This window comes from Mobula hypostoma, chromosome 27 (assembly GCF_963921235.1).
Source record: "Mobula hypostoma chromosome 27, sMobHyp1.1, whole genome shotgun sequence".
NCBI classification, from domain to species: Eukaryota; Metazoa; Chordata; class Chondrichthyes; order Myliobatiformes; family Myliobatidae; genus Mobula; species Mobula hypostoma.
The window spans coordinates 30996891-31020015 of NC_086123.1; the positions used below are offsets into that span (position 1 = coordinate 30996891).

The window sequence follows — 23125 nt, forward strand, 5'->3', positions numbered from 1 at the left end:
CACAATTCCATGCATAATGATGTAGGAAAGGGAGAAGTGAGGTAAGAGTAACACAGTGGGGAATAGTAACAGTTAAACTTCAATATTTGCTTCGGATAAAATAGGAAAGATGCAGAATAGCTAATATAATAATTCCATTGTGTAAAGTGTTAAATGTGAATTGGGGTTTTTGAGAATCTTGTACATGGTTCAAACGCCACAATCAAACTTTGGTCAAGATACTTCATCTATTACCAAGGTCTACAGAAATAGATTAAAGCAATCACACAGAAATGCCAGTGTTCATGCATTTAGACTTTTATTTTAAAAAATCATTTCAAATCATATTGGAAATTTCAACAATGAAAATTGCAAAGCATTTAGAACCTCAACTAATCTGATTTCATTAAATTTTAATGCTAAAATGAAAATAAAGATCCATTGGAAGAACACAGGAACTGAAGCAAACAATTCTTGAGGTCGTTAAGGTCAAGCAGTAAGTCATCTCCCCCTCCCCCATCAAACCCAATCTTTTTAGTGGGATTTGTTTTAAAACATTGTAAATTGAAATTGCCACAACAGTTATTTCGGGTCTCTGAGTGAGACCCATTATATGTGGGAAGTCATGGACCATCAGATTGTGATCAGCCATTCGGAGTTACATTGATCTGAAGAGGAGGTGCAGGTTGCCAGAGTTCCTTGGATATTGTTAATATCTGGCCTCTGCAAAACTGACAACCCATGTTTTCCAGGCTAAGAAGGCAACAAGGTGATAAGCGACAAACGTCGATGGGAATTTATGTCATTGTCCGACAGACACCCCATCAGTACAGCATTAATACAGAGCGGAAATCGGTCCTTTGTCCAACTTGTGAATGTCAGTGTGGAACGTAGCAGATACACAGGATCAAGGATACACAGTAACAAAGTGCTCACGACAGAATATAGGAATGCAATAAAATACCAATAAATTATTTTTAATCACAGTTTTCTCAACCGTCTGCAGGAGTAAATCAGCCTCCACGTCGCCGGAGCAGCAGAGAGATGGTGGTTAGTGGTCTGATGTTGTAGTCGGAGAGCAATCGGCCGTCCTCCAACTGTTTGCCCTCGTAAACCAGGCGCTGCTGGTCGGGTATGACCCCCTCCCGCCGATGGACCCGCTCTTTAAACTTCTGCACGGACTCAGAGGGCATCACGTCGTACGTCGAGGTTTTCCCTTTGTCATTCAGGAGAAATATCTGCATGGATTCCTCTTTCCTGACCAGCAACATGACGGTGGGGCTGGGGTTGAGGTTGTAGTAGCTTAGACTTCTCTGGTCCTGCATCTCCACGCTTTGGCCATTTTGCATCATCAGACGCTGTTGGGAAATGGGCACGTTGGTCTTTTCCTGGATTTTCATCTTGAGTGTCGACACTTGAATGGAAGGGTCGACATCAAGTTCGAAACCATCGCCGGTGATAAACCTCACCTGAAGTCTCATCTTGTCAAATCGCTGTAGAGAAAGGAGAAATGATTAAAGAGTCTTTACACCAGATGTGCATGAACTATGATGTATTAATATGGCATTGCCTATAATATCAACACAATTAGATTACTTACTAAGATCTGTAGACAAGCGGGAAAAGACAGACCCCTCTTTCCCAGCAGTTCAGAATGTGTGACAGGAATTTTGAGCCGCAATACTGACAATTGACGGGAGAGGGACTCCGCGAGCCGGTGGGTTTAAACATTTTTGAACTTGATTCGATCAGCGGCAAAAAAATATGTAAATGTTACTCATTGGGACCGTAGTAAATGTGCAACTTGTTTAGATTTCTAAGCCAGGACTGTTCCAACCGCCGCTTAATAGGGGAAAAAAATCACTTTTGTCACATCGCATTAATGGTGTACCGGGGAGAGCATTCGGACTTGTTGCATCACCGTCTGATATGGAGGGACCACGACACAGGGTCAGAAAAAGCTGCGGACAGTGGTAAACTCATCCAGCTCCATCATGGGCACCAACAGAGTGTATCTTCAAAAGGTGATGTCTCACGGAGAAGGCATCGATCATTCTCGGCCTGCAGGTCATGCCCGCTTCTCATTGCTACCACCAGCGAGGAGCCTGAAGTCTCACGCTCAACGTTTTAGGAACAGATGAACTAATGAACAGTATTTTTGTCTGACACACACACACACTCGTATATATACTGTGTGTGTGTGTGTGTGTGTATGCTATTATTATTTATATTATATGTTATGTACTGCATTGTACTGCCGCCCCAAATTGCCAAATTTATCGATTTAAATTAGTGGTGATCACCCGAGTTCTGATTCTAAATCGATTCTGCTGCGAATAAACTCCATTTTACTTTCAACCAAACATTCACCCTCCACCCCCGCTTTCCTGCACAGAAAGTGTTCATTCCCGACCCAGACTTCCCGAGTCACTGAACTCACACGCAAATTATTGTCGTAATATGAACGAAGATTTCATGCACCGTTTTAACAAGACCGTCACTCTACATCAGCCGATTAACGGGTTTCACCGAACCGTGAGCCTATCAATCCGAGTAGCAGGAGTGGCCATTCGGCCTGCACCGCTATTCAATGATATCCCCGATGATCTTTTACCTCGCCGCCAGTTGACAACAATTTGTCGCGGATCTATTGCCACTTTCTGTAAAGTTAGTTTTCTACTAACTTGTTCTCGCCCCGCGTTTTGTCAGCGGTAGAGACTACATTTCCTGCCCGGTTCAGAGGATCTTAGTAATTTAAATTATATTGTCAATGTTGTAAACAGCTAGATAAAAATGAGAACTTTAAGATAATTAAATAAAGTCTTAAAATTTTTGTCGACAGTACCGGAAGTCAGGACGAATCTGAAGAAAATCTGATCCGCAGCTTTTTTTCTTTGCCCTTTATTCCGCACCGACTTCCAGCTCCGGTCCGGGTAAATCAATAGAAATTCTCCGGCTGCTGCTGATCGGTATCCCCGCTCCTGCAACTCTGCGTCTCTCCGCCTCCCCCGGCTCGCTTTGTCTTCTGCCCCCGTTTCTGAACGTCACCGCGCCGCTGGGCTGATCTCACGGCCCGCTGTCGCTGTGTTGACAAACACACCAATCAGGTTCCAGCCGAAGTTTCGTTTCCGAAAAATTCCCCGCAGTAAATTGGAAACGTTTTCGCCCTGTTACAGGGTTCAACGCTATCGGCTGATTCACTTTCGGATTCCGTTCTGGTGTCAGCATCTGCAACAATAACACAGGCACAGGGAAGCCGAGAATGTGAAGCCCGATCTTGACCGGAACATAACCTGAAACGTGTCATCTCTGAATACATTTATCTGGTTCATTCAGTGACAACCTAAGTGATAAAATGCTCGAATCCACCCAAACAATACAACACAACTGTGCCCAATCCACATCACCTCTATTTCCCCATCTTTCTTGCCCAGATCCCCGTGGGCAGACAGCCGTAGTTTTACCCCGTTTCCCGAGCTTCACCCCATCCAGCATATCAATCTTTTCAACGTCCACTATCTCCACCGTGATTCCACCATTTGTAACACATTCTGTTCTGCACCTCTTTCTGTTTTCGGCATGGACCCCTCGGTCCGTAACTCACAGGTCCTCAGATACCTCCCCCACCCCACCTCCCCCACCCTCACCAGCGAAACTTTGTAAGTGTAGGATGTGTTACAGCTGACCTCTCCAATGGTCAGCCCGCCTCCATCACCAACCAGTGCCCTAAAGAGAGACCCAGGAGATCATACAGACGCCAGGAATCTTGAAGAGCAGCCAAAATTGTTGGGGGAACTCTGGAGGTCAGGCAGCATCAATGGAGGGAAATGAACATCCATAATTCACTCGAGATCCTTCATCAGGATTGGAAAGAAAGGGGGCTGAAGCCAGAATAAGGAGGAGGGATGAGAGAGAGGTGGAGTATAAATTAGTGAGGGGGAGAGTGGATGAGTGTGGGAGTGGGGATGATGTGTGAAGATGGGAGGTGATCGGTGTAAGCACTAAGGGGCTGAAGAAGAAGGAATCTGATTGGAAAGGACAGGAGACCATGGAAGGATATGGGGATCCTGGGAGGGTCATGAGGGTGGGGGAGGAAAGAGGTGAGAGGATCACTAAAATAGGAAAAAAACTAAAGGGGAGGTGTTGACCAGAACTTAGAGTTTAATGCCATCGGGTTAAAGACTACTCAGAACGAGTATGAGATATTGCTCCCCCAGATTGTGTTTGGCTTCATCGTAGCAGTGTCCTAAACTGCACTTCCAGGTGAGGCGGACATTCACGTGCACCTCCCTTGGCTTTCTTTATTGTAGCAACTGCTTCTGATGTGGTGTCCTCTATATTGGTGAGACCAGGTGGAAATTAGACTGGGAATCTCTTATCAGATTCCATCATCTGCAGCTCTTTATCACCTCCACCCATCACTTCCCAGCTTCTGTCCCCATGTCCACACTCCCTCCTCCATCCGCCTATCATTCATTCTCAACCGGATCCATCTTGTGTTTAGGACAGCAATAAAGGACCTCCATCTCCATCTGGACACAAGGTTTCTTCATTGCTGTTTCTGTGACAATTATTTTTTGACCAGTCACTGTTCTTATCCATGAGCTGAACACCTGAACCTGGAGATGTGGTGGTCCACTGTTAGTTTGCCCTCTGTTAGAGTGAAGTTTTTTGGATAGATGATTTGTTTACACTTAAATGACTTTTGCCACCAGACTTCTATTTGACAAAGTACTGTGGATTGAGTCCACAACAATGCGCTTCCTAAAGGTGTGAATACCAGATGCTTCTGGTGCCATAGTTTGACCAGATGCTGTAGTTTCAAAGACAGTATTATCTGTACTTTATAAATATTAATTGTCTTCTATGTTAGCACATAAAATGCCAAATAAATGTATGGTGGATTTAACTAAAGGCTGTGGATACCAACCCAGACATGTTGGCGTCGGAAGGAAAGGATGAAATCCGAAGATGTGATGTTTGTATGTAGCTTCAAAAGGAAGCATTGTCTATAACTTTTTAGGTAGTGATGGCCTTTGAGTTTAGCATATAAATATCTGAACCCACATTGGACTAACAGTCCTTTCTACTGGAAGCGTCTCCGTCCATATGATGCCTGCTTGTTGTGTCGAATGTCGAATAAAGAAGCTGGTTTGAATCTACCAGTGACTCTGACTCTCCATTAATGTCATCCACGCTACAACACCCTCTACCCTTTGACCTGTTTGGCACACGTGACCCTACCAAGAGCCAAAGCAAAAGGCCCTGACTCCAGCCAACGTAACTCTCTGGGTCATTGAGGCACACAAGCCTCCAAGCCCTGCGACAAGGTTGTGGTGCTCTTGGAATAGATTTACCTGAGCAAACATTAACTATTTGAGAGGTCAGGTGGACATTGCTAATGCTCAGTGTAAGCATACTAAAAATTGTGGAATCATATAATTTGTTTAAGTTAATATGTAGAATTATCTTCTGGCATGTGTTAATACCTTAGTTATTATCTTTGGGACTCAGCACAAAATTGAAAAGATGTTAAACCATCAATTTACACCTAATTCTTAAAATGCACAGACTCATTGATAGATTTGTTTCCTTTGCCTCTTCTTGATCCTGCAGGAGTCTGTTAAAGTTCTTAAAGTAAAATTCTAGGACAATTAAAGGACAATTTTGAAACCTTTATTCTGGGCTACAGCAATTAATTATTCAGGTTTTAAATGACAAAAGGATCAATTCCACCTCGCTACATCAGCAAAATTGGAGGTGAGTTTAAATTCAGAACCTTAATACCATCCGCCCCAATCAAAGGTGCTTCCATTTCAATTAAGATCGATATCTTAAGACAATAATAAGACACTAACCTATCCCTCAACGTCAGCAAGACGATGGAATTGGTTGTTGACTTCAGAAGGAGTAGTGGACCGCACAACCCTATTTACATTGGTGGTGCGCAAGTGGAACAGGTCAAAAGCTTTAAGTTCCTCAGGGTCAATATCACAAATGACCTGACTTGGTCTAACCAAGCAGAGTTCACTGCCAAGAAGGCCCACCAGTGCCTTTACTTCCTGAGAAGACTAAAGAAATTTGGCCTGTCCCCTAAAACCCTCACTAATTTTTATAGATGCACCGTAGAAAGCATTCTTCTCGGATGCATCACAACCTGGTATGGAAGTTGTCCTGTCAAAGACTGAAAGAAGTTGCGGAAGATCGTGAACATGGCGCAGCACATCACACAAACCAATCTTCTGTCTGTGGACTCACTGTACACTGCACGCTGTCGGAGAAGTGCTGCCAGGATAATCAAGGACACCACCCACCCAGCCAACAGACTTTTTGTCCCTCTTCCCTCCGGGAGAAGGCTCAGGAGCTTGAAGACTCATATGGCCAGAATTGGGTACAGCTTCTTTTCTACTGTGATAAGACTGCTGAACGGATCCTGAGCCAGATCTGGGCCGTACCCTCCAAATATCCGGACCTGCCTCTTGGTTTTTTTGCACTACCTTACATTCCATTTGTCTATTTTATATGTATGATTTATAATTTATATTTTTATTATTTACTAATTTTAACTATTTTTAATATTTAATATTTGTAATCCAGGGAGTGTGAAGTGCAGATTCAAATATTGCTGTGATGATTGTACATTCTAGTACTAGTTGTTTGGTGACAATAAAGTGTAAAGTATATCCTAGGCAAGGGGCTGGCAAACATGCAAATGTGTGCAGAAGAGGGAATTCATACTGGAACTTTCGAAAACTGTTATCACAATTCCATGCATAATATAGAAACATAGAAACATAGAAAATAGGTGCAGGAGTAGGCTATTCGGCCCTTCGAGCCTGCACCGCCATTTATTATGATCATGGCCGATCATACAACTCTGAACCCCGCCCCAGCCTTCCCTCCATACCCCCTGACCCCCGTAGCCACAAGGAAAATATCTAACTCCCTCTTAAATATAGCCAATGAACTGGCCACAACTGTTTCCTGTGGCAGAGAATTCCACAGATTCACCACTCTCTGTGTGAAGAAGTTTTTCCTAATCTCGGTCCTAAAAGGCTTCCCCTCTATCCTCAAACTGTGGCCCCTCGTTCTGGACTTCCCCAACATCGGGAACAATCTTCCTGCATCTAGCCTGTCCAATCCCTTTAGGATCTTATACGTTTCAATCAGATCCCCCCTCAATCTTCTAAATTCCAACGAGTACACGCCCAGTTCATCCAGTCTTTCTTGATATGAAAGTTCTGCCATCCCAGGAATCAATCTGGTGAACCTTCTTTGTACTCCCTCTATGGCAAGGATGTCTTTCCTCAGATTAGGGGACCAAAACTGCACACAATACTCCAGGTGTGGTCTCACCAAGGCCTTGTACAACTGCAGTAGTACCTCCCTGCTCCTGTACTCGAATCCTCTCGCTATAAATGCCAGCATACCATTCGCCTTTTTCACCGCCTGCTGTACCTGCATGCCCACTTTCAATGACTGGTGTATAAGGACACCCAGGTCTCGTTGCACCTCCCCTTTTCCTAATCGGCCACCATTCAGATAATAATTTGTTTTCCTATTTTTGCCACCAAAGTGGATAACTTCACATTTATCCACATTAAATTGCATCTGCCATGAATTTGCCCACTCACCCAACCTATCCAAGTCACCCTGCATCCTCTTAGCATCCTCCTCACAGCTAACACTGCCACCCAGCTTCGTGTCATCCACAAACTTGGAGATGCTGCATTTAATTCCCTCATCCAAGTCATTAATATATATTGTAAACAACTGGGGTCCCAGCACTGAGCCTTGCAGTACCCCACTAGTCACCGCCTGCCATTCTGAAAAGGCCCCGTTTATTCCCACTCTTTGCTTCCTGTCTGCCAACCAATTCTCCACCCACACCAATAATGATGTAGGAAAGGGAGCAGCCTTGGCAGTCAAAGTGAAGGATAATCCAAAGAGCTTTTACAAGTATATTAAGAGCAAAAGGATTGTAAGGGATAAAATTGGTCCTCTTGAAGATCAGAGTGGCCGGCTTTGTGCGGAACCAAAAGAAATGGGGGAGATCTTAAATAGGTTTTTTGTGTCTGTATTTACTAAGGAAGCTGGCATGAAGTCTATGGAATTGAGGGAATCAAGTAGTGAGACCATGGAAAGTGTACAGATTAAAAAGGAGGAGGTGCTTGCTGTCTTGAGGAAAATTAAAGTGGATAAATCCCCAGGACCTGACAGAGTGTTCCCTCGGACCTTGAAGGAGACTAGTGTTGAAATTGTGGGGGCCCTGGCAGAAATATTTAAAATGTCGCTGTGTATGGGTGAAGTGCCGGAGGATTGGAGAGTGGCTCATGTTGTTCCATTGTTTAAAAAAGGATCGAAAAGTAATCTGGGAAATTATAGGCCGGTGAGTTTAGCGTCAGTAGTAGGTAAGTTATTGGAGGGAGTTCTAAGAGACAGAATCTACAAGCATTTGGATAGACAGGGGCTTATCAGGGAGAGTCAACATGGCTTTGTGCGTGGTAGGTTATGTTTGACCAATCTGTTGGAGATTTTCGAGGAGGTTACCAGGAAAGTGGATGAAGGGAAGGCAGTGGATATTGTCTACATGGACTTCAGTAAGGCCTTTGACAAGGTCCCGCATGAGAGGTTAGTTAGGAAAATTCAGTCGCTAGGTATACATGGAGAGGTGGTAAATTAGATTAGACATTGGCTCAATGGAAGAAGCCAGAGAGTGGTGGTACAGAATTGCTTTTCTGAGTGGAGGTCTGTGACTAGTGGTGTGCCACAGGGATCAGTGCTGGGTCCATTGTTATTTGTCATCTATATCAATGATCTGGATGATAATGTGGTAAATTGGATCAGCAAGTTTGCTGATGATACAAAGATTGGAGGTGTAGTAGACAGTGAGGAAGGTTTTCAGAGCCTGCAGAGGGACTTGGACCAGCTGGAAAAATGGGCTGAAAAATGGCAGATGGAGTTTAATACTGACAAGTGTGAGGTATTGCACGTTGGAAGGACAAACCAAGGTAGAACATACAGGGTTAATGGTAAGGCACTGAGGAGTGCAGTGGAACAGAGGGATCTGAGAATACAGATACCAGATTCCCTAAAAGTGTCATCACAGGTAGATAGGGTCGTAAAGAGAGCTTTTGGTACATTGGCTTTTATTAATCAAAGTATTGAGTATAAGAGCTGGAATGTTATGATGAGGTTGTATAAGGCATTGGTGAGGCCGATTCTGGAGTATTGTGTTCAGTTTTGGTCACCAAATTACAGGAAGGATATAAATAAGGTTGAAGGAGTGCAGAGAAGGTTTACAAGGATGTTGCCGGGACTTGAGAAACTCAGTTACAGAGAAAGGCTGAATAGGTTAGGACTTTATTCCCTGGAGCGTAGAAGAATGAGGGGAGATTTGATAGAGGTATATAAAATTATGATGGGTATAGATAGAGTGAATGCAAGCAGGCTTTTTCCACTGAGGCAAGGGGAGAAGAAAACCAGAGGACATGGATTAAGGGTGAGGGGGGAAAAATTTAAAGGGAACATTAGGTGGGGCTTCTTCACACAGAAAGTGGTGGGAGTATGGAATGAGCTGCCAGACGAGGTGGTAAATGCGGGTTCTTTTGTAACATTTAAGAATAAATTGGACAGATACATGGATGGGAGGTGTATGGAGGGATATGGTCCGTGTGCAGGTCAGTGGGACTAGGCAGAAAATGGTTCGGCACAGCCAAGAACGGCCAAAAGGCCTGTTTCTGTGCTCTAGTTTCTATGGTTTCTATGGTTGAGTGAGGTAAAAGTAACACAGTGGGGAATAGTGACAGTTAAACTTCAATATTTACTTTGGATTAAATAGGAAAGAATGCAGAATAGCTAACATAATGATTCCATTGTGTAAAGTGTTGAATGTGAATTGGGGTTTTTGAGAATCTTGTACATGGTTCAAATGCCACAATCAAACTTTGGTCAAGATACTTCATCTCTTACCAGGGTCTACAGAAATAGATGAACGCAATCACACAGAAATGCCAGTGTTCCTGCATTTAGACTTTTATTAAAAAAATCATTTCAAATCATATTGGAAATTTCAACAATGAAAATTGCAAAACATTTAGAACTTCAACTAATCTGATTTCATTAAATGTTAATGCTAAAATGAAAATCAAGACCCATTGGAAGAACACAGTAACTGAAGCAAACAATTTTTGAGGTCGTTAAGTCATCTCCCCCTCCCCCATCAAACCCAATCTTATTAGTGGGATTTGTTTCAAAACATTGTAAATTGAAATTGCCACAGCAGTTATTTCTGGGTCTCTGAGTGAAACCCATTATATGTGGGAAATCATAGACCATCAGATTATGATCAGCCATTCGGAGTTACATTGATCTGAAGAGGAGGTGCAGGTTGCCAGAGTTCCTTTGATATTGTTAATATCTGGCCTCTGCAAAATTGACAACCCATGTTTTCCAGGCTAAGAAGGCAACAAGGTGATAAGCGACAAACGTCGATGGGAATTTATGTCATTGTCCGACAGACACCCCATCAGTACAGCATTAATACAGAGCGGAAATCGGTCCTTTCTCCAACTTGTGAATGTCAGTGTGGAACGTAGCAGATACACAGGATAAAGTAACAAAGTGCTCACGACAGAATATAGGAATGCAATAAAATACCAATAAATTATTTTTAATCACAGTTTTCTCAACCGTCTGCAGGAGTAAATCAGCCTCCACGTAGCCGGAGCAGCAGAGAGATGGTGGTTAGTGGTCTGATGTTGTAGTAGGAGAGCAATCGCCCATCCTCCAACTGTTTGCCCTCGTAAACCAGGCGCTGCTGGTCGGGTCTGACTCCCTCCTGCCGATGGACCCGCTCTTTAAACTTCTGCACGGACTCAGAGGGCATCACGTCGTACGTCGTCGTTTTCCCCTTGTCGTTCAGGAGAAATATCTGCATGGATTCCTCTTTCCTGACCAGCAACATGACGGTGGGGCTGGGGTTGAGGTTGTAGTAGCTCAGACTTCTGTCGTCCTGCATCTCCACGCTTTGGCCATTTTGCATCATCAGACGCTGTTGGGAAATGGGCACGTTGGTCTTTTCCTGGATTTTCATCTTGAGTGTCGACACTTGAATGGAAGGGTCGACATCAAGGTCGAAACCATCGCCGGTGATGAACCTCACCTGAAGTCTCATCTTGTCAAATCGCTGTAGAGAAAGGAGAAGTGATTAGAGAGTTTTTACACCAGATGTGCATGAACTATGATGTATTAATATGGCATTGCCTATAATATCAACATAATTAGACTATTTACTAAGATCTGTAGACAAACGGGAAAAGACAGACCCCTCTTTCCCAGCAGTTCTGAATGTGTGACAGGAATTTTGAGCCGCAATACTGACAATTGACGGGAGAGGGACTCCGTGAGCCGGTGGGTTTAAACATTTTTGAACCTGATTCGATCAGCAGCAAAAAAATGTGTAAATGTCTCATTGGGACCGTAGTAAGTGTGCAACTTGTTTAGATTTCTAAGCCAGGACCATTCCAACCGCCGCTTAATAGGGGAAAAAAAATCACTTTTGTCACATCGCGTTAATGGTGTACCGGGGAGAGCATTCGGACTTGTTGCATCACCGTCTGATATGGAGGGACCACGACACAGGGTCAGAAAAAGCTGCGGAGGGTGGTAAACTCATCCAGCTCCATCATGGGCACCAACAGAGGGTATCTTCAAAAGGTGATGTCTCAAGGAGAAGGCATCGATCATTCTCGGCCTGCAGGTCATGCCCACTTCTCATTGCTACCATCAGCGAGGAGCCTGAAGACTCACGCTCAACGTTTTAGGAACAGATGAACTAATGAACAGTATTTTTGTCTGACACACACACACACACACACACACACACTCGTATATATACTGTGTGTGTGTGTGTGTGTGTGTGTGTGTGTGCTATTATAATTTATATTATATGTTATGTACTGCATTGTACTGCCGCCCCAAATTGCCAAATTTAACGATTTAAATTAGTGGTGATCACCCGAATTCTGATTCTAAATCGATTCTGCTGAGAATGAACTCCATTTACTTTCAACCAAACATTCACCCTCCACCCCCGCTTTCCTGCACAGAAAGTGTTCACTCCCGACCCAGACTTCCCGAGTCACTCAATTCACACGCAAATTATTGTCGTGACATGAACGAAGATTTCATGCACCGTTTTAACAAGACCGTCACTCTACATCAGCCGATTAACGGGTTTCACCGAACCGTGAGCCGATCAATCTGAGAAGCAGGAGTGGCCATTCGGCCTGCACCGCTATTCAATGATATCCCCGATGATTCTTTACCTCGCCGCTAGTTGACAACAATTTGTCTCGTATCTATTGCCCCTTTCTGTAAAGTTAGTTTTCTACTAACTTGTTCTCGCCCCGCGTTTTGTCAGCGGTAGAGACTACATTTCCTGCCCGGTTCAGAGGATCTTAGTAATTTAAATTATATTGTCAATGTTGTAAATAGCTAGATAAAAATGAGAACTTTGAGATAATCAAATAAAGTCTTACAATTTTTGTCGACAGTACCGGAAGTCAGGACGAATCTGAAGAAAATCTGATCCGCAGCTTTTTTTCTTTGCCCTTTATTCCGCACCGACTTTCAGCTCTGGTCCGGGTAAATCAATAGAAATTTTCCGGCTGCTGCTGATCGGTATCCCCGCTCCTGCAACTCTGCGTCTCTCCGCCTCCCCCGGCTCGCTTTATCTTCTGCTCCCGTTTCTGAACGTCACCGCACCGCTGGGCTGATCTCACGGCCCGCTGTCGCTGTGTTGACAAACAAACCAATCAGGTTCCAGCCGAAGTTTCGTTTCCGAAAAATTCCCCGCAGTAAATTGGAAACGTTTTCGCTCTGTTACAGGGTTCAACGCTATCGGCTGATTCACTTTCGGATTCCGTTCTGGTGTCAGCATCTGCAACAATAACACAGGCACAGGGAAGCCGAGAATGTGAAGCCCGATCTTGACCGGAAAATAACCTTAAACGTGTCATCTCTGAATACATTTATCTAGTTCATTCAGTGACAACGTAAATGATGAAATGCACGAATCCACCCAAACAATACAACACAACTGTGCCCAATCCACATCACCTCTATTTCCCCATCTTGCTTGCCCATCTCCCCGTGGGCAGTCAGTCGTAGTGTTACCCCGTTTCCCGAGCTTCACCCCATCCAGCATATCAATCTTTTCAACGTCCGCCATAGAACATAGAACACAGAATAGTACAGCACAGTACAGGCCCTTCGGCCCACAATGTTGTGCCGACCCTGAAACTCTGCCTCCCATATAAGCCCCCACCTTAAATTCCTCCATATACCTGTCTAGTAGTCTGTTAAACTTCACTGGTGTATCTGGCTCCACCACTGACTCAGGCAGTGAGTTCCACGCACCAACCACTCTCTGAGTAAAAAACCTTCCTCTAATATCCCCCTTGAACTTCCCACCCATTACCTTAAAGGAATGTCCCCTTGTATTGAGCAGTGGTGACCTGGGGAAGAGGCGATGGCTATCCACTCTATCTATTCCTCTTATTATCTTGTACACCTCTATCATGTCTCCTCTCATCCTCCTTCTCTCCAAAGAGTAAAACCCTAAATCTCTGATCATAGTGCATACTCTCTAAACCAGGCAGCACCCTGGTAAATCTCCTCTGTACCATTTCCAATGCTTCCACATCCTTCCTATAGTGAGGTGACCAGAACTAGACACAGTACTCCAAGTGTGGCCTAACCAGAGTTTTATAGAGCTGCATCATTACATCGTGACTCTTAAACTCTATCCCTCGACTTATGAAAGCTAACACCCCATAAGCTTTCTTAACTACCCTATCCACCTGTGAGGCAACTTTCAGGGATCTGTGGACATGTACCCCCCCGATCCCTCTGCTCCTCCACACTAACAAGTATCCTGCCATTTACTTTGTACTCTGCCTTGGAGTTTGTCCTTCCAAAGTGTACCACCTCACACTTCTCTGGGTTGAATTCCATCTACCACTTCTCAGCCCACTTCTGCATCATATCAATGTCTCTCTGTAATCTTTGACAATCCTCTACACTATCTACAACACCACCAACCTTTGTGTCGTCTGCAAACTTGCCAACCCACCCTTCTACCCCCCCACATCCAGGTCGTTAATACCAGTAGTCACAATCCTCCTATCTGAATGTACTCCCTCCACCACGACCCTCTGCCTTCTGCAGGCAGGCCAATTCTGAATCCACCTGGCCAAACTTCCCTGGATCCCATGCCTTCTGACTTTCTGAATAAGCTTACCATGTGGAACCTTGTCAAATGCCTTACTAAAATCCATACCGATCACATCCACTGCAATACCCTCATCTATATGCCTGGTCACCTCCTCAAAGAACTCTATCAGGCTTGTTAGACATGATCTGCCCTGCACAAAGCCATGCTGACTGTCCCTGATCAGACCATGATTCTCTAAATGCCCAGAGATCCTACCTCTAAGAATCTTTTCCAACAGCTTCCCACCACAGATGTAAGGCTCACTGGTCTATAATTACCCGGACTATCCCTACTACCTTTTTTGAACAAGGGGACAACATTCGCCTCCCTCCAGTCCTCCGGTACCATTCCCGTGGACAATGAGGACATAAAGATCCTAGCCAGAGGCTCAGCAATCTCTTCCCTCGCCTTGTGGAGCAGCCTGGGGAATATTCCGTCATGCCCTGGGGTCTTATCCGTCCTAATGTATTTTAACAACTCCAGCACCTCCTCTCCCTTAATATCAGCATGCTCCAGAACGTCACCCTCACTCATATTGTCCTCACCGTCATCAAGTTCCCTCTCATTGGTGAATACCGAAGAGAAGTATTCATTGAGGACCTTACGCACTTCCACGGCCTCCAGGCACATCTTCCCACCTTTATCTCTAATTGGTCCTACCTTCACTCCTGTCATCCTTTTTTTCTTCACATAATTGAAGAATGCCTTGGGGTTTTCCTTTACTCCACTCGCCAAGGCCTTCTCATGCCCCCTTCTTGCTCTTCTCAGCCCCTTCTTAAGCTCCTTTCTTGCTTCCCTATATTCCTCAATAGACCCATCTGATCCTTGCTTCCTAAACCTCATGTATGCTGCCTTCTTCCACCTGACTAGATTTTCCACCTCACTTGTCACCCATGGTTCCTTCACCCTACCATTCTTTATCTTCATCACTGGGACAAATTTATCCCTAACATCCTGCAAGAGATCTCTAAACATCGACCACATGCCCATAGTACATTTCCCTGCAAAAACATCATCCCAATTCACACTCGCAAGTTCTAGTCTTATAGCCTCATAATTTGCCCTTCCCCAATTAAAAATTTTCCTGTCCTCTCTGATTCTATCCTTTTCCATGATAATGCTAAAGGCCAGGGAACACTGGTCACTGTCCCCCAGATGCTCACCCATTGAGAGATCTGTGACCTGACCCGGTTCATTACCTAGTACTAGATCTAGTATGGCATTCCCCCTAGTCGGCCTGTCCACATACTGTGACAGGAATCCGTCCTGGACACACTTAACAAACTCTGCCCCATCTAAACCCTTGGAACTAATCAGGTGCCAATCAATATTAGGAAGTTAAAGTCACCTATGATAACAACACTGTTATTTTTGCATCTTTCCAAAATCTGCCTCCCAATCTGCTCCTCTGTATCTCTGCTGCTACCGAGGGCCTATAGAATACTCCCAATAGAGTAACTGCTCCCTTCCTGTTCCTGACTTCCACCCATACTGACTCAAAAGAGGATCCTGCTACATTACCCACCCTTTCTGTAGCTGTAATAGTACCCTTGACCAGTAATGCCACCCCTCCTCCCCTTTTTCTGCCCTCTCTATCCCTTTTAAAGCACTGAAATCGGGGAATATTGAGAATCCATTCCTGCCCTGGTGCCAGCCAAGTCTCTGTAATGGCCACTACATCATAATTCCATGTATGTATCCAAGCTCTCAGTTCATCACCTTTGTTCCTGATGCTTCTTGCATTGAGGTACATACACTTCAGCCCTTCTACCTTACGACCTTTACACCCTTTATTCTGCTTCTCTTTCCACAAAGCTTTCTATATTTTAGATCTGGCTTTACTCCATGCACTTCTTTCACTGCTCTATCGCTCTGGGTCCCATCCCCCTCGCAAATTAGTTTAAACCCTCCCGAACCATGCTAACAAACCTACCTGCAAGGATATTGCTCCCCCTCGAGTTCAGGTGCAACCCATCCAATCAGTACAGGTTCATCTGTACCATCTCCGCCGTGATTCCACCACCTATCACACATTCTGCTCTGCACCTCTTTCTGCTTTCAGCATGGACCCCTCGGTCTGTGACTCACTGGTCCTCAGATCCCTCACCCCACCCTGCCTCCCCCAACCTCACCAGCGGAACTTTGTAAGTGTAGGATGTGTTACAGCTGACCTCACCAATGGTCAGCCCGCCTCCATCACCAACCAGGGCCCTAAAGAGAAACCCAGGGGATCCTACAGATGCCAGGAATCTTGAAGAGCACGCCAACATAGTTGGGGGAACTCTGGAGGTCAGGCAGCATCAATGGAGGGAAATGAACATCCGTAATTCACTCGAGATCCTTCATCAGGATTGGAAAGAAAGGGGGCTGAAGCCAGAATAAGGAGGAGGGATGAGAGAGAGGTGGAGTATAAATTAGTGAGGGAGAGAACGGATGGGTGTGGGAGTGGGGATGATGTGAGAAGATGGGAGGTGATCGGTGTAAGCACTAAGGGGCTGAAGAAGAAGGAATCTGATCAGTAAGGACAGGAAACCATGGAAGGAGATGGGGAACCTGGTGGGGTCATGAGGGTAGGGGAGGAAAGAGATCAGAGAATCACCAAAATAGGAAAAAAACTAAAGACGGAGTGTTGACCAGAAGTTAGAGGTTAATGCCGTTAGGTTAAAGACTACTCAGATGGATTATGAGATATTGCTCCCCCAGATTGTATTTGGCTTCATCGTGGCAGTGTCCTAAACTGCCCTTCCAGGTGAGGCAGACATTCATGTGCACCTCCCTTGGCTTTCTTTATTGTAGCAACTGCTTCTGATGTGGTGTCCTCTATATTGGTGAGACCAGGTGGAAATTAGACTGGGAATCTCTTATCAGATTCCATCATCTGCAGCTCTTTATCACTTCCACCCATCACTTCCCAGCTTCTGTCCCCATGTTCACTCTCCCTCCTCCATCCACCTATCATCCCTTTTCACCAGGATTCATCTTGCATTTAGGACAGCAATAAAATACCTCCATCTCCATCTGTACAAAAGGTTTCCTCATTGCTGTTTCTATGACAATTGTTTATTGACCAGTCACGGCTCTTATCCATGAGCTGAACACCTGAACCTGGAGGTGCAGTGGTCCACTGTTACTCTGCTCTCTAACCTTTGACCTGTTTGGCACAGGTGACCCTACCAAGAGCCAAAGCAAAAGGCCCTGACTCCAGCTAACGTAACTCTCTGGGTCATTGAAGCACACAAGCCTCCAAGCCCTATTTCAAGTTTGTGGTCCTCTTGGAATAGATTTACCCGAGCAACGATTAACCATTTGAGAGGTCAGGTGGACATTGCTAACGCTCAGTGTAAGCATACTAACAATTGTGGAATCATATAATTTGATTAAGTTAATATAGAAACATAGAAAATAGGTGCAGGAGTAGGCCATTCAGCCCTTCGAGCCTGCACCGCCATTCAGTATGATCATGGCTGATCATCCAACTCAGAACCCTGTACCTGCCATCTCTCCATACCCCCTGATCCCTTTAGCCACAAGGGCCATATCTAACTCCCTCTTAAATATAGCCAATGAACTGGCCTCAACTGTTTCCTGTGGCAGAGAATTCCACAGATTCGCCACTCTCTGTGTGAAGAAGTTTTTCCTCATCTCGGTCCTAAAAGGCTTCCCCTCTATCCTCAAACTGTGGCCCCTCGTTCTGGACTTCCCCAACATCGGGAACAATTAATAAGTTAATATGTAGAATTATCTTCTGGCAGGTGTTATTGCCTTAATGATTATCTTTGGGACTCAGCACAAAATTGAAAAAATGTTAAACCATCAATTTACACCTAATTCTTAAAATGCACAGACTCATTGATAGATTTGTTTCCTTCACCTCTTCTTGATCCTGCAGGAGTCTATTAAAGTTCTTAAAGGAAAAAAATATGGGACAATTTTGAAATCTTTATTTATGGCTACAGCAATTGATTATTCAGGTTTTAAATGACGAAAGGATCAATTCCACCTCGCTACATCAGCAAAATTGGAGGTGAGTTTAAATTCAGAACCTTAATACCATCCGCCCCAATCAAAGGTGGTTCCATTTCAATTAAGATCAATATCTTAAGACAATAATAAGACAATAACCTATCCCTCAACGTCAGCAAGACGAAGGAATTGGTTGTTGACTTCAGAAGGAGTAGTGGACCGCACAACCGAATTTACATCGGTGGTGCGCAAGTGGAACAGGTCAAAAGCTTTAAGTTCCTTGAGGTCAATATTACAAATGACCTGACTTGGTCCAACCAAGCAGAGTTCACTGCCAAGAAGGCCTACCAGTGCCTTTACTTCCTGAGAAAACTAAAGAAATTTGGCCTGTCCCTTAAAACCCTCACTAATTTTTATAGATGCACCGTAGAAAGCATTCTTCTAGGGTGCATCACAACCTGGTATGGAAGTTCTCCTGTCAAAGACTGAAAGAAGCTGCGGAAGATCGTGAACATGGCGCAGCACGTCACACAAGCCAATCTTCCGTCCGTGGACTCATTGTACACCGCATGCTGTCGGAGGAGTGCTGCCAGGATAATCAAGGACACGACCCACCCAGCCAACAAACTTTTTGTCCCTCTTCCCTCCGGGAGAAGGCTCAGGAGCTTGAAGACTCGTATGGCCAGATTTGGGAACAGCTTCTTTCCTACTGTGATAAGATTGCTGAACAGATCCTGAGCCAGATCTGGGCCGTACCCTCCAAATATCCGGACCTGCCTCTCGGTTTTTTTGCACTACCTTACTTTCCATTTTTCTATTTTGTATTTATGAATTATAATTTAAAATTTTAATATTTACTAATTTTAACTATTTTTGATATTTAATATTTGTAATCCAGGGAGTGTAAAGTGTAGATTCAAATATTGCAGTGATAATTGTACATTCTAGTACTAGTTGTTTGGCGACAATGAAGTATAAAGTATATCCAAGGCAAGGGGCTGGCAAACATGCAAATGTGTGCAGAAGAGGGAATTCATACTGGAACTTTCGAAAACTGTTATCACAATTCCATGCATAATGATGTAGGAAAGGGAGAAGTGAGGTAAGAGTAACACAGTGGGGAATAGTAACAGTTAAACTTCAATATTTGCTTCGGATAGAATAGGAAAGATGCAGAATAGCTAACATAATGATTCCATTGTGTAAAGTGTTGAATGTGAATTGGGGTTTTTGAGAATCTTGTACATGGTTCAAACGCCACAATCAAACTTTGGTCAAGATACTTCATCTCTTACCAGGGTCTACAGAACTAGATGAAAGCAATCACACAGAAATGCCAGTGTTCATGCATTTAGACTTTTATTAAAAAAATCATTTCAAATCATATTGGAAATTTCAACAATGAAAACTGCAAAACATTTAGAACTTCAACCAATCTGATTGCATTAAATTTTAATGCTAAAATGAAAATCAAGACCCATTGGAAGAACACAGTAACTGAAGCAAACAATTTTTGAGGTCCTTAAGTCATCTCCCCCTCCCCCATCAAACCCAATCTTTTTACTGGGATTTGTTTTAAAACATTGTAAATTGAAATTGCCACAGCAGTTATTTCTGGGTCTGTGAGTGACACCCATTTTATGTGGGAAGTCATAGACCATCAGATTGTGATCAGCCATTCGGAGTTACATTGATCTGAAGAGGAGGTGCAGGTTGCCAGAGTTCCTTTGATATTGTTAATATCTGGCCTCTGCAAAACTGACAACCCATGTTTTCCAGGCTAAGAAGGCAACAAGGTTACAAGCGACAAACCTCGATGGGAATTTATGTCATTGTCCGACAGACACCCCATCAGTACAGCATTAATACAGAGCGGAAATGGGTCCTTTGTCCCATTTGTGAATGTCAGTGTGGAACGTAGCAGATACACAGGATAAAGTAACAAAGTGCTCACGACAGAATATAGGAATGCAATAAAATACCAATAAATTATTTTTAATCACAGTTTTCTCAACCGTCTGCAGGAGTAAATCAGCCTCCACGTAGCCGGAGCAGCAGAGAGATGGTGGTTAGTGGTCTGATGTTGTAGTCGGAGAGCAATCGCCCATCCTCCAACTGTTTGCCCTCGTAAACCAGGCGCTGCTGGTCGGGTCTGACCCCCTCCTGCCGATGGACCCGCTCTTTAAAATTCTGCACGGACTCAGAGGGCATCACGTCGTACGTCGAGGTTTTCCCTTTGTCATTCAGGAGAAATATCTGCATGGATTCCTCTTTCCTGACCAGCAACATGACGGTGGGGCTGGGGTTGAGGTTGTAGTAGCTTAGACTTCTCTGGTCCTGCATCTCCACGCTTTGGCCATTTTGCATCATCAGACGCTGTTGGGAAATGGGCACGTTGGTCTTTTCCTGGATTTTCATCTTGAGTGTCGACACTTGAATGGAAGGGTCGACATCAAGTTCGAAACCATCGCCGGTGATAAACCTCACCTGAAGTCTCATCTTGTCAAATCGCTGTAGAGAAAGGAGAAATGATTAAAGAGTTTTTACACCAGATGTGCATGAACTATGATGTATTAATATGGCATTGCCTATAATATCAACACAATTAGATTACTTACTAAGATCTGTAGACAAGCGGGAAAAGACAGACCCCTCTTTCCCAGCAGTTCAGAATGTGTGACAGGAATTTTGAGCCGCAATACTGACAATTGACGGGAGAGGGACTCCGCGAGCCGGTGGGTTTAAACATTTTTGAACTTGATTCGATCAGCGGCAAAAAAATATGTAAATGTTACTCATTGGGACCGTAGTAAATGTGCAACTTGTTTAGATTTCTAAGCCAGGACTGTTCCAACCGCCGCTTAATAGGGGAAAAAAATCACTTTTGTCACATCGCATTAATGGTGTACCGGGGAGAGCATTCGGACTTGTTGCATCACCGTCTGATATGGAGGGACCACGACACAGGGTCAGAAAAAGCTGCGGACAGTGGTAAACTCATCCAGCTCCATCATGGGCACCAACAGAGTGTATCTTCAAAAGGTGATGTCTCACGGAGAAGGCATCGATCATTCTCGGCCTGCAGGTCATGCCCGCTTCTCATTGCTACCACCAGCGAGGAGCCTGAAGTCTCACGCTCAACGTTTTAGGAACAGATGAACTAATGAACAGTATTTTTGTCTGACACACACACACACACACACACACTCGTATATATACTGTGTGTGTGTGTGTGTGTGTGTATGCTATTATTATTTATATTATATGTTATGTACTGCATTGTACTGCCGCCCCAAATTGCCAAATTTATCGATTTAAATTAGTGGTGATCACCCGAGTTCTGATTCTAAATCGATTCTGCTGCGAATAAACTCCATTTTACTTTCAACCAAACATTCACCCTCCACCCCCGCTTTCCTGCACAGAAAGTGTTCATTCCCGACCCAGACTTCCCGAGTCACTGAACTCACACGCAAATTATTGTCGTGATATGAACGAAGATTTCATGCACCGTTTTAACAAGACCGTCACTCTACATCAGCCGATTAACGGGTTTCACCGAACCGTGAGCCTATCAATCCGAGTAGCAGGAGTGGCCATTCGGCCTGCACCGCTATTCAATGATATCCCCGATGATCTTTTACCTCGCCGCCAGTTGACAACAATTTGTCGCGGATCTATTGCCACTTTCTGTAAAGTTAGTTTTCTACTAACTTGTTCTCGCCCCGCGTTTTGTCAGCGGTAGAGACTACATTTCCTGCCCGGTTCAGAGGATCTTAGTAATTTAAATTATATTGTCAATGTTGTAAACAGCTAGATAAAAATGAGAACTTTAAGATAATTAAATAAAGTCTTAAAATTTTTGTCGACAGTACCGGAAGTCAGGACGAATCTGAAGAAAATCTGATCCGCAGCTTTTTTTCTTTGCCCTTTATTCCGCACCGACTTCCAGCTCCGGTCCGGGTAAATCAATAGAAATTCTCCGGCTGCTGCTGATCGGTATCCCCGCTCCTGCAACTCTGCGTCTCTCCGCCTCCCCCGGCTCGCTTTATCTTCTACCCCCGTTTCTGAACGTCACCGCGCCGCTGGGCTGATCTCACGGCCCGCTGTCGCTGTGTTGACAAACACACCAATCAGGTTCCAGCCGAAGTTTCGTTTCCGAAAAATTCCCCGCAGTAAATTGGAAACGTTTTCGCCCTGTTACAGGGTTCAACGCTATCGGCTGATTCACTTTCGGATTCCGTTCTGGTGTCAGCATCTGCAACAATAACACAGGCACAGGGAAGCCGAGAATGTGAAGCCCGATCTTGACCGGAACATAACCTGAAACGTGTCATCTCTGAATACATTTATCTGGTTCATTCAGTGACAACCTAAGTGATAAAATGCTCGAATCCACCCAAACAATACAACACAACTGTGCCCAATCCACATCACCTCTATTTCCCCATCTTTCTTGCCCAGATCCCCGTGGGCAGACAGCCGTAGTTTTACCCCGTTTCCCGAGCTTCACCCCATCCAGCATATCAATCTTTTCAACGTCCACCATCTCCACCGTGATTCCACCATTTGTAACACATTCTGTTCTGCACCTCTTTCTGTTTTCGGCATGGACCCCTCGGTCCGTGACTCACAGGTCCTCAGATACCTCCCCCACCCCACCTCCCCCACCCTCACCAGCGAAACTTTGTAAGTGTAGGATGTGTTACAGCTGACCTCTCCAATGGTCAGCCCGCCTCCATCACCAACCAGTGCCCTAAAGAGAGACCCAGGAGATCATACAGACGCCAGGAATCTTGAAGAGCAGCCAAAATTGTTGGGGGAACTCTGGAGGTCAGGCAGCATCAATGGAGGGAAATGAACATCCATAATTCACTCGAGATCCTTCATCAGGATTGGAAAGAA

The 23125-nt window shown here is 44.5% G+C and overlaps 1 protein-coding gene across 1 annotated transcript; it reads right to left on the reverse strand.

Annotated features, from left to right (window-relative positions):
- Positions 1–312: 312 nt before the first annotated feature.
- LOC134338390 (polyubiquitin-B-like) lies at positions 313–22477 on the reverse strand. Its single transcript, XM_063034182.1, has 7 exons — positions 22096–22477; positions 20257–20731; positions 16390–16490; positions 12869–12922; positions 10699–11167; positions 3154–3272; positions 313–1472 (listed from the first exon to the last, which is right to left on the reverse strand). The coding sequence occupies exons 2-7, from the start codon at positions 20717–20719 to the stop codon at positions 993–995; spliced, it is 1686 nt and encodes a 561-aa protein (XP_062890252.1). The 5' UTR covers positions 20720–20731; positions 22096–22477; the 3' UTR covers positions 313–992.
- Between the last annotated feature and the right edge of the window lie 648 nt (positions 22478–23125).

Bases quoted from the DNA above. Each gene is read 5' to 3' on its own strand.
- LOC134338390 (XM_063034182.1), bottom strand. From the start codon at position 20,719: ATGAGACTTCAGGTGAGGTTTATCACCGGCGATGGTTTCGAACTTGAT. The intron at 16,491-20,256 runs GCTGATTTACTC...TGGCATCTGTAG, and splicing joins GCTGCTCCGGCTACGTGGAG to GATCCCCTGGGTTTCTCTTT. The intron at 3,273-10,698 runs GTGGAGGCTGAT...GACACGTTTCAG, and splicing joins CTCTCTGCTGCTCCGGCTAC to GTTATGTTCCGGTCAAGATC.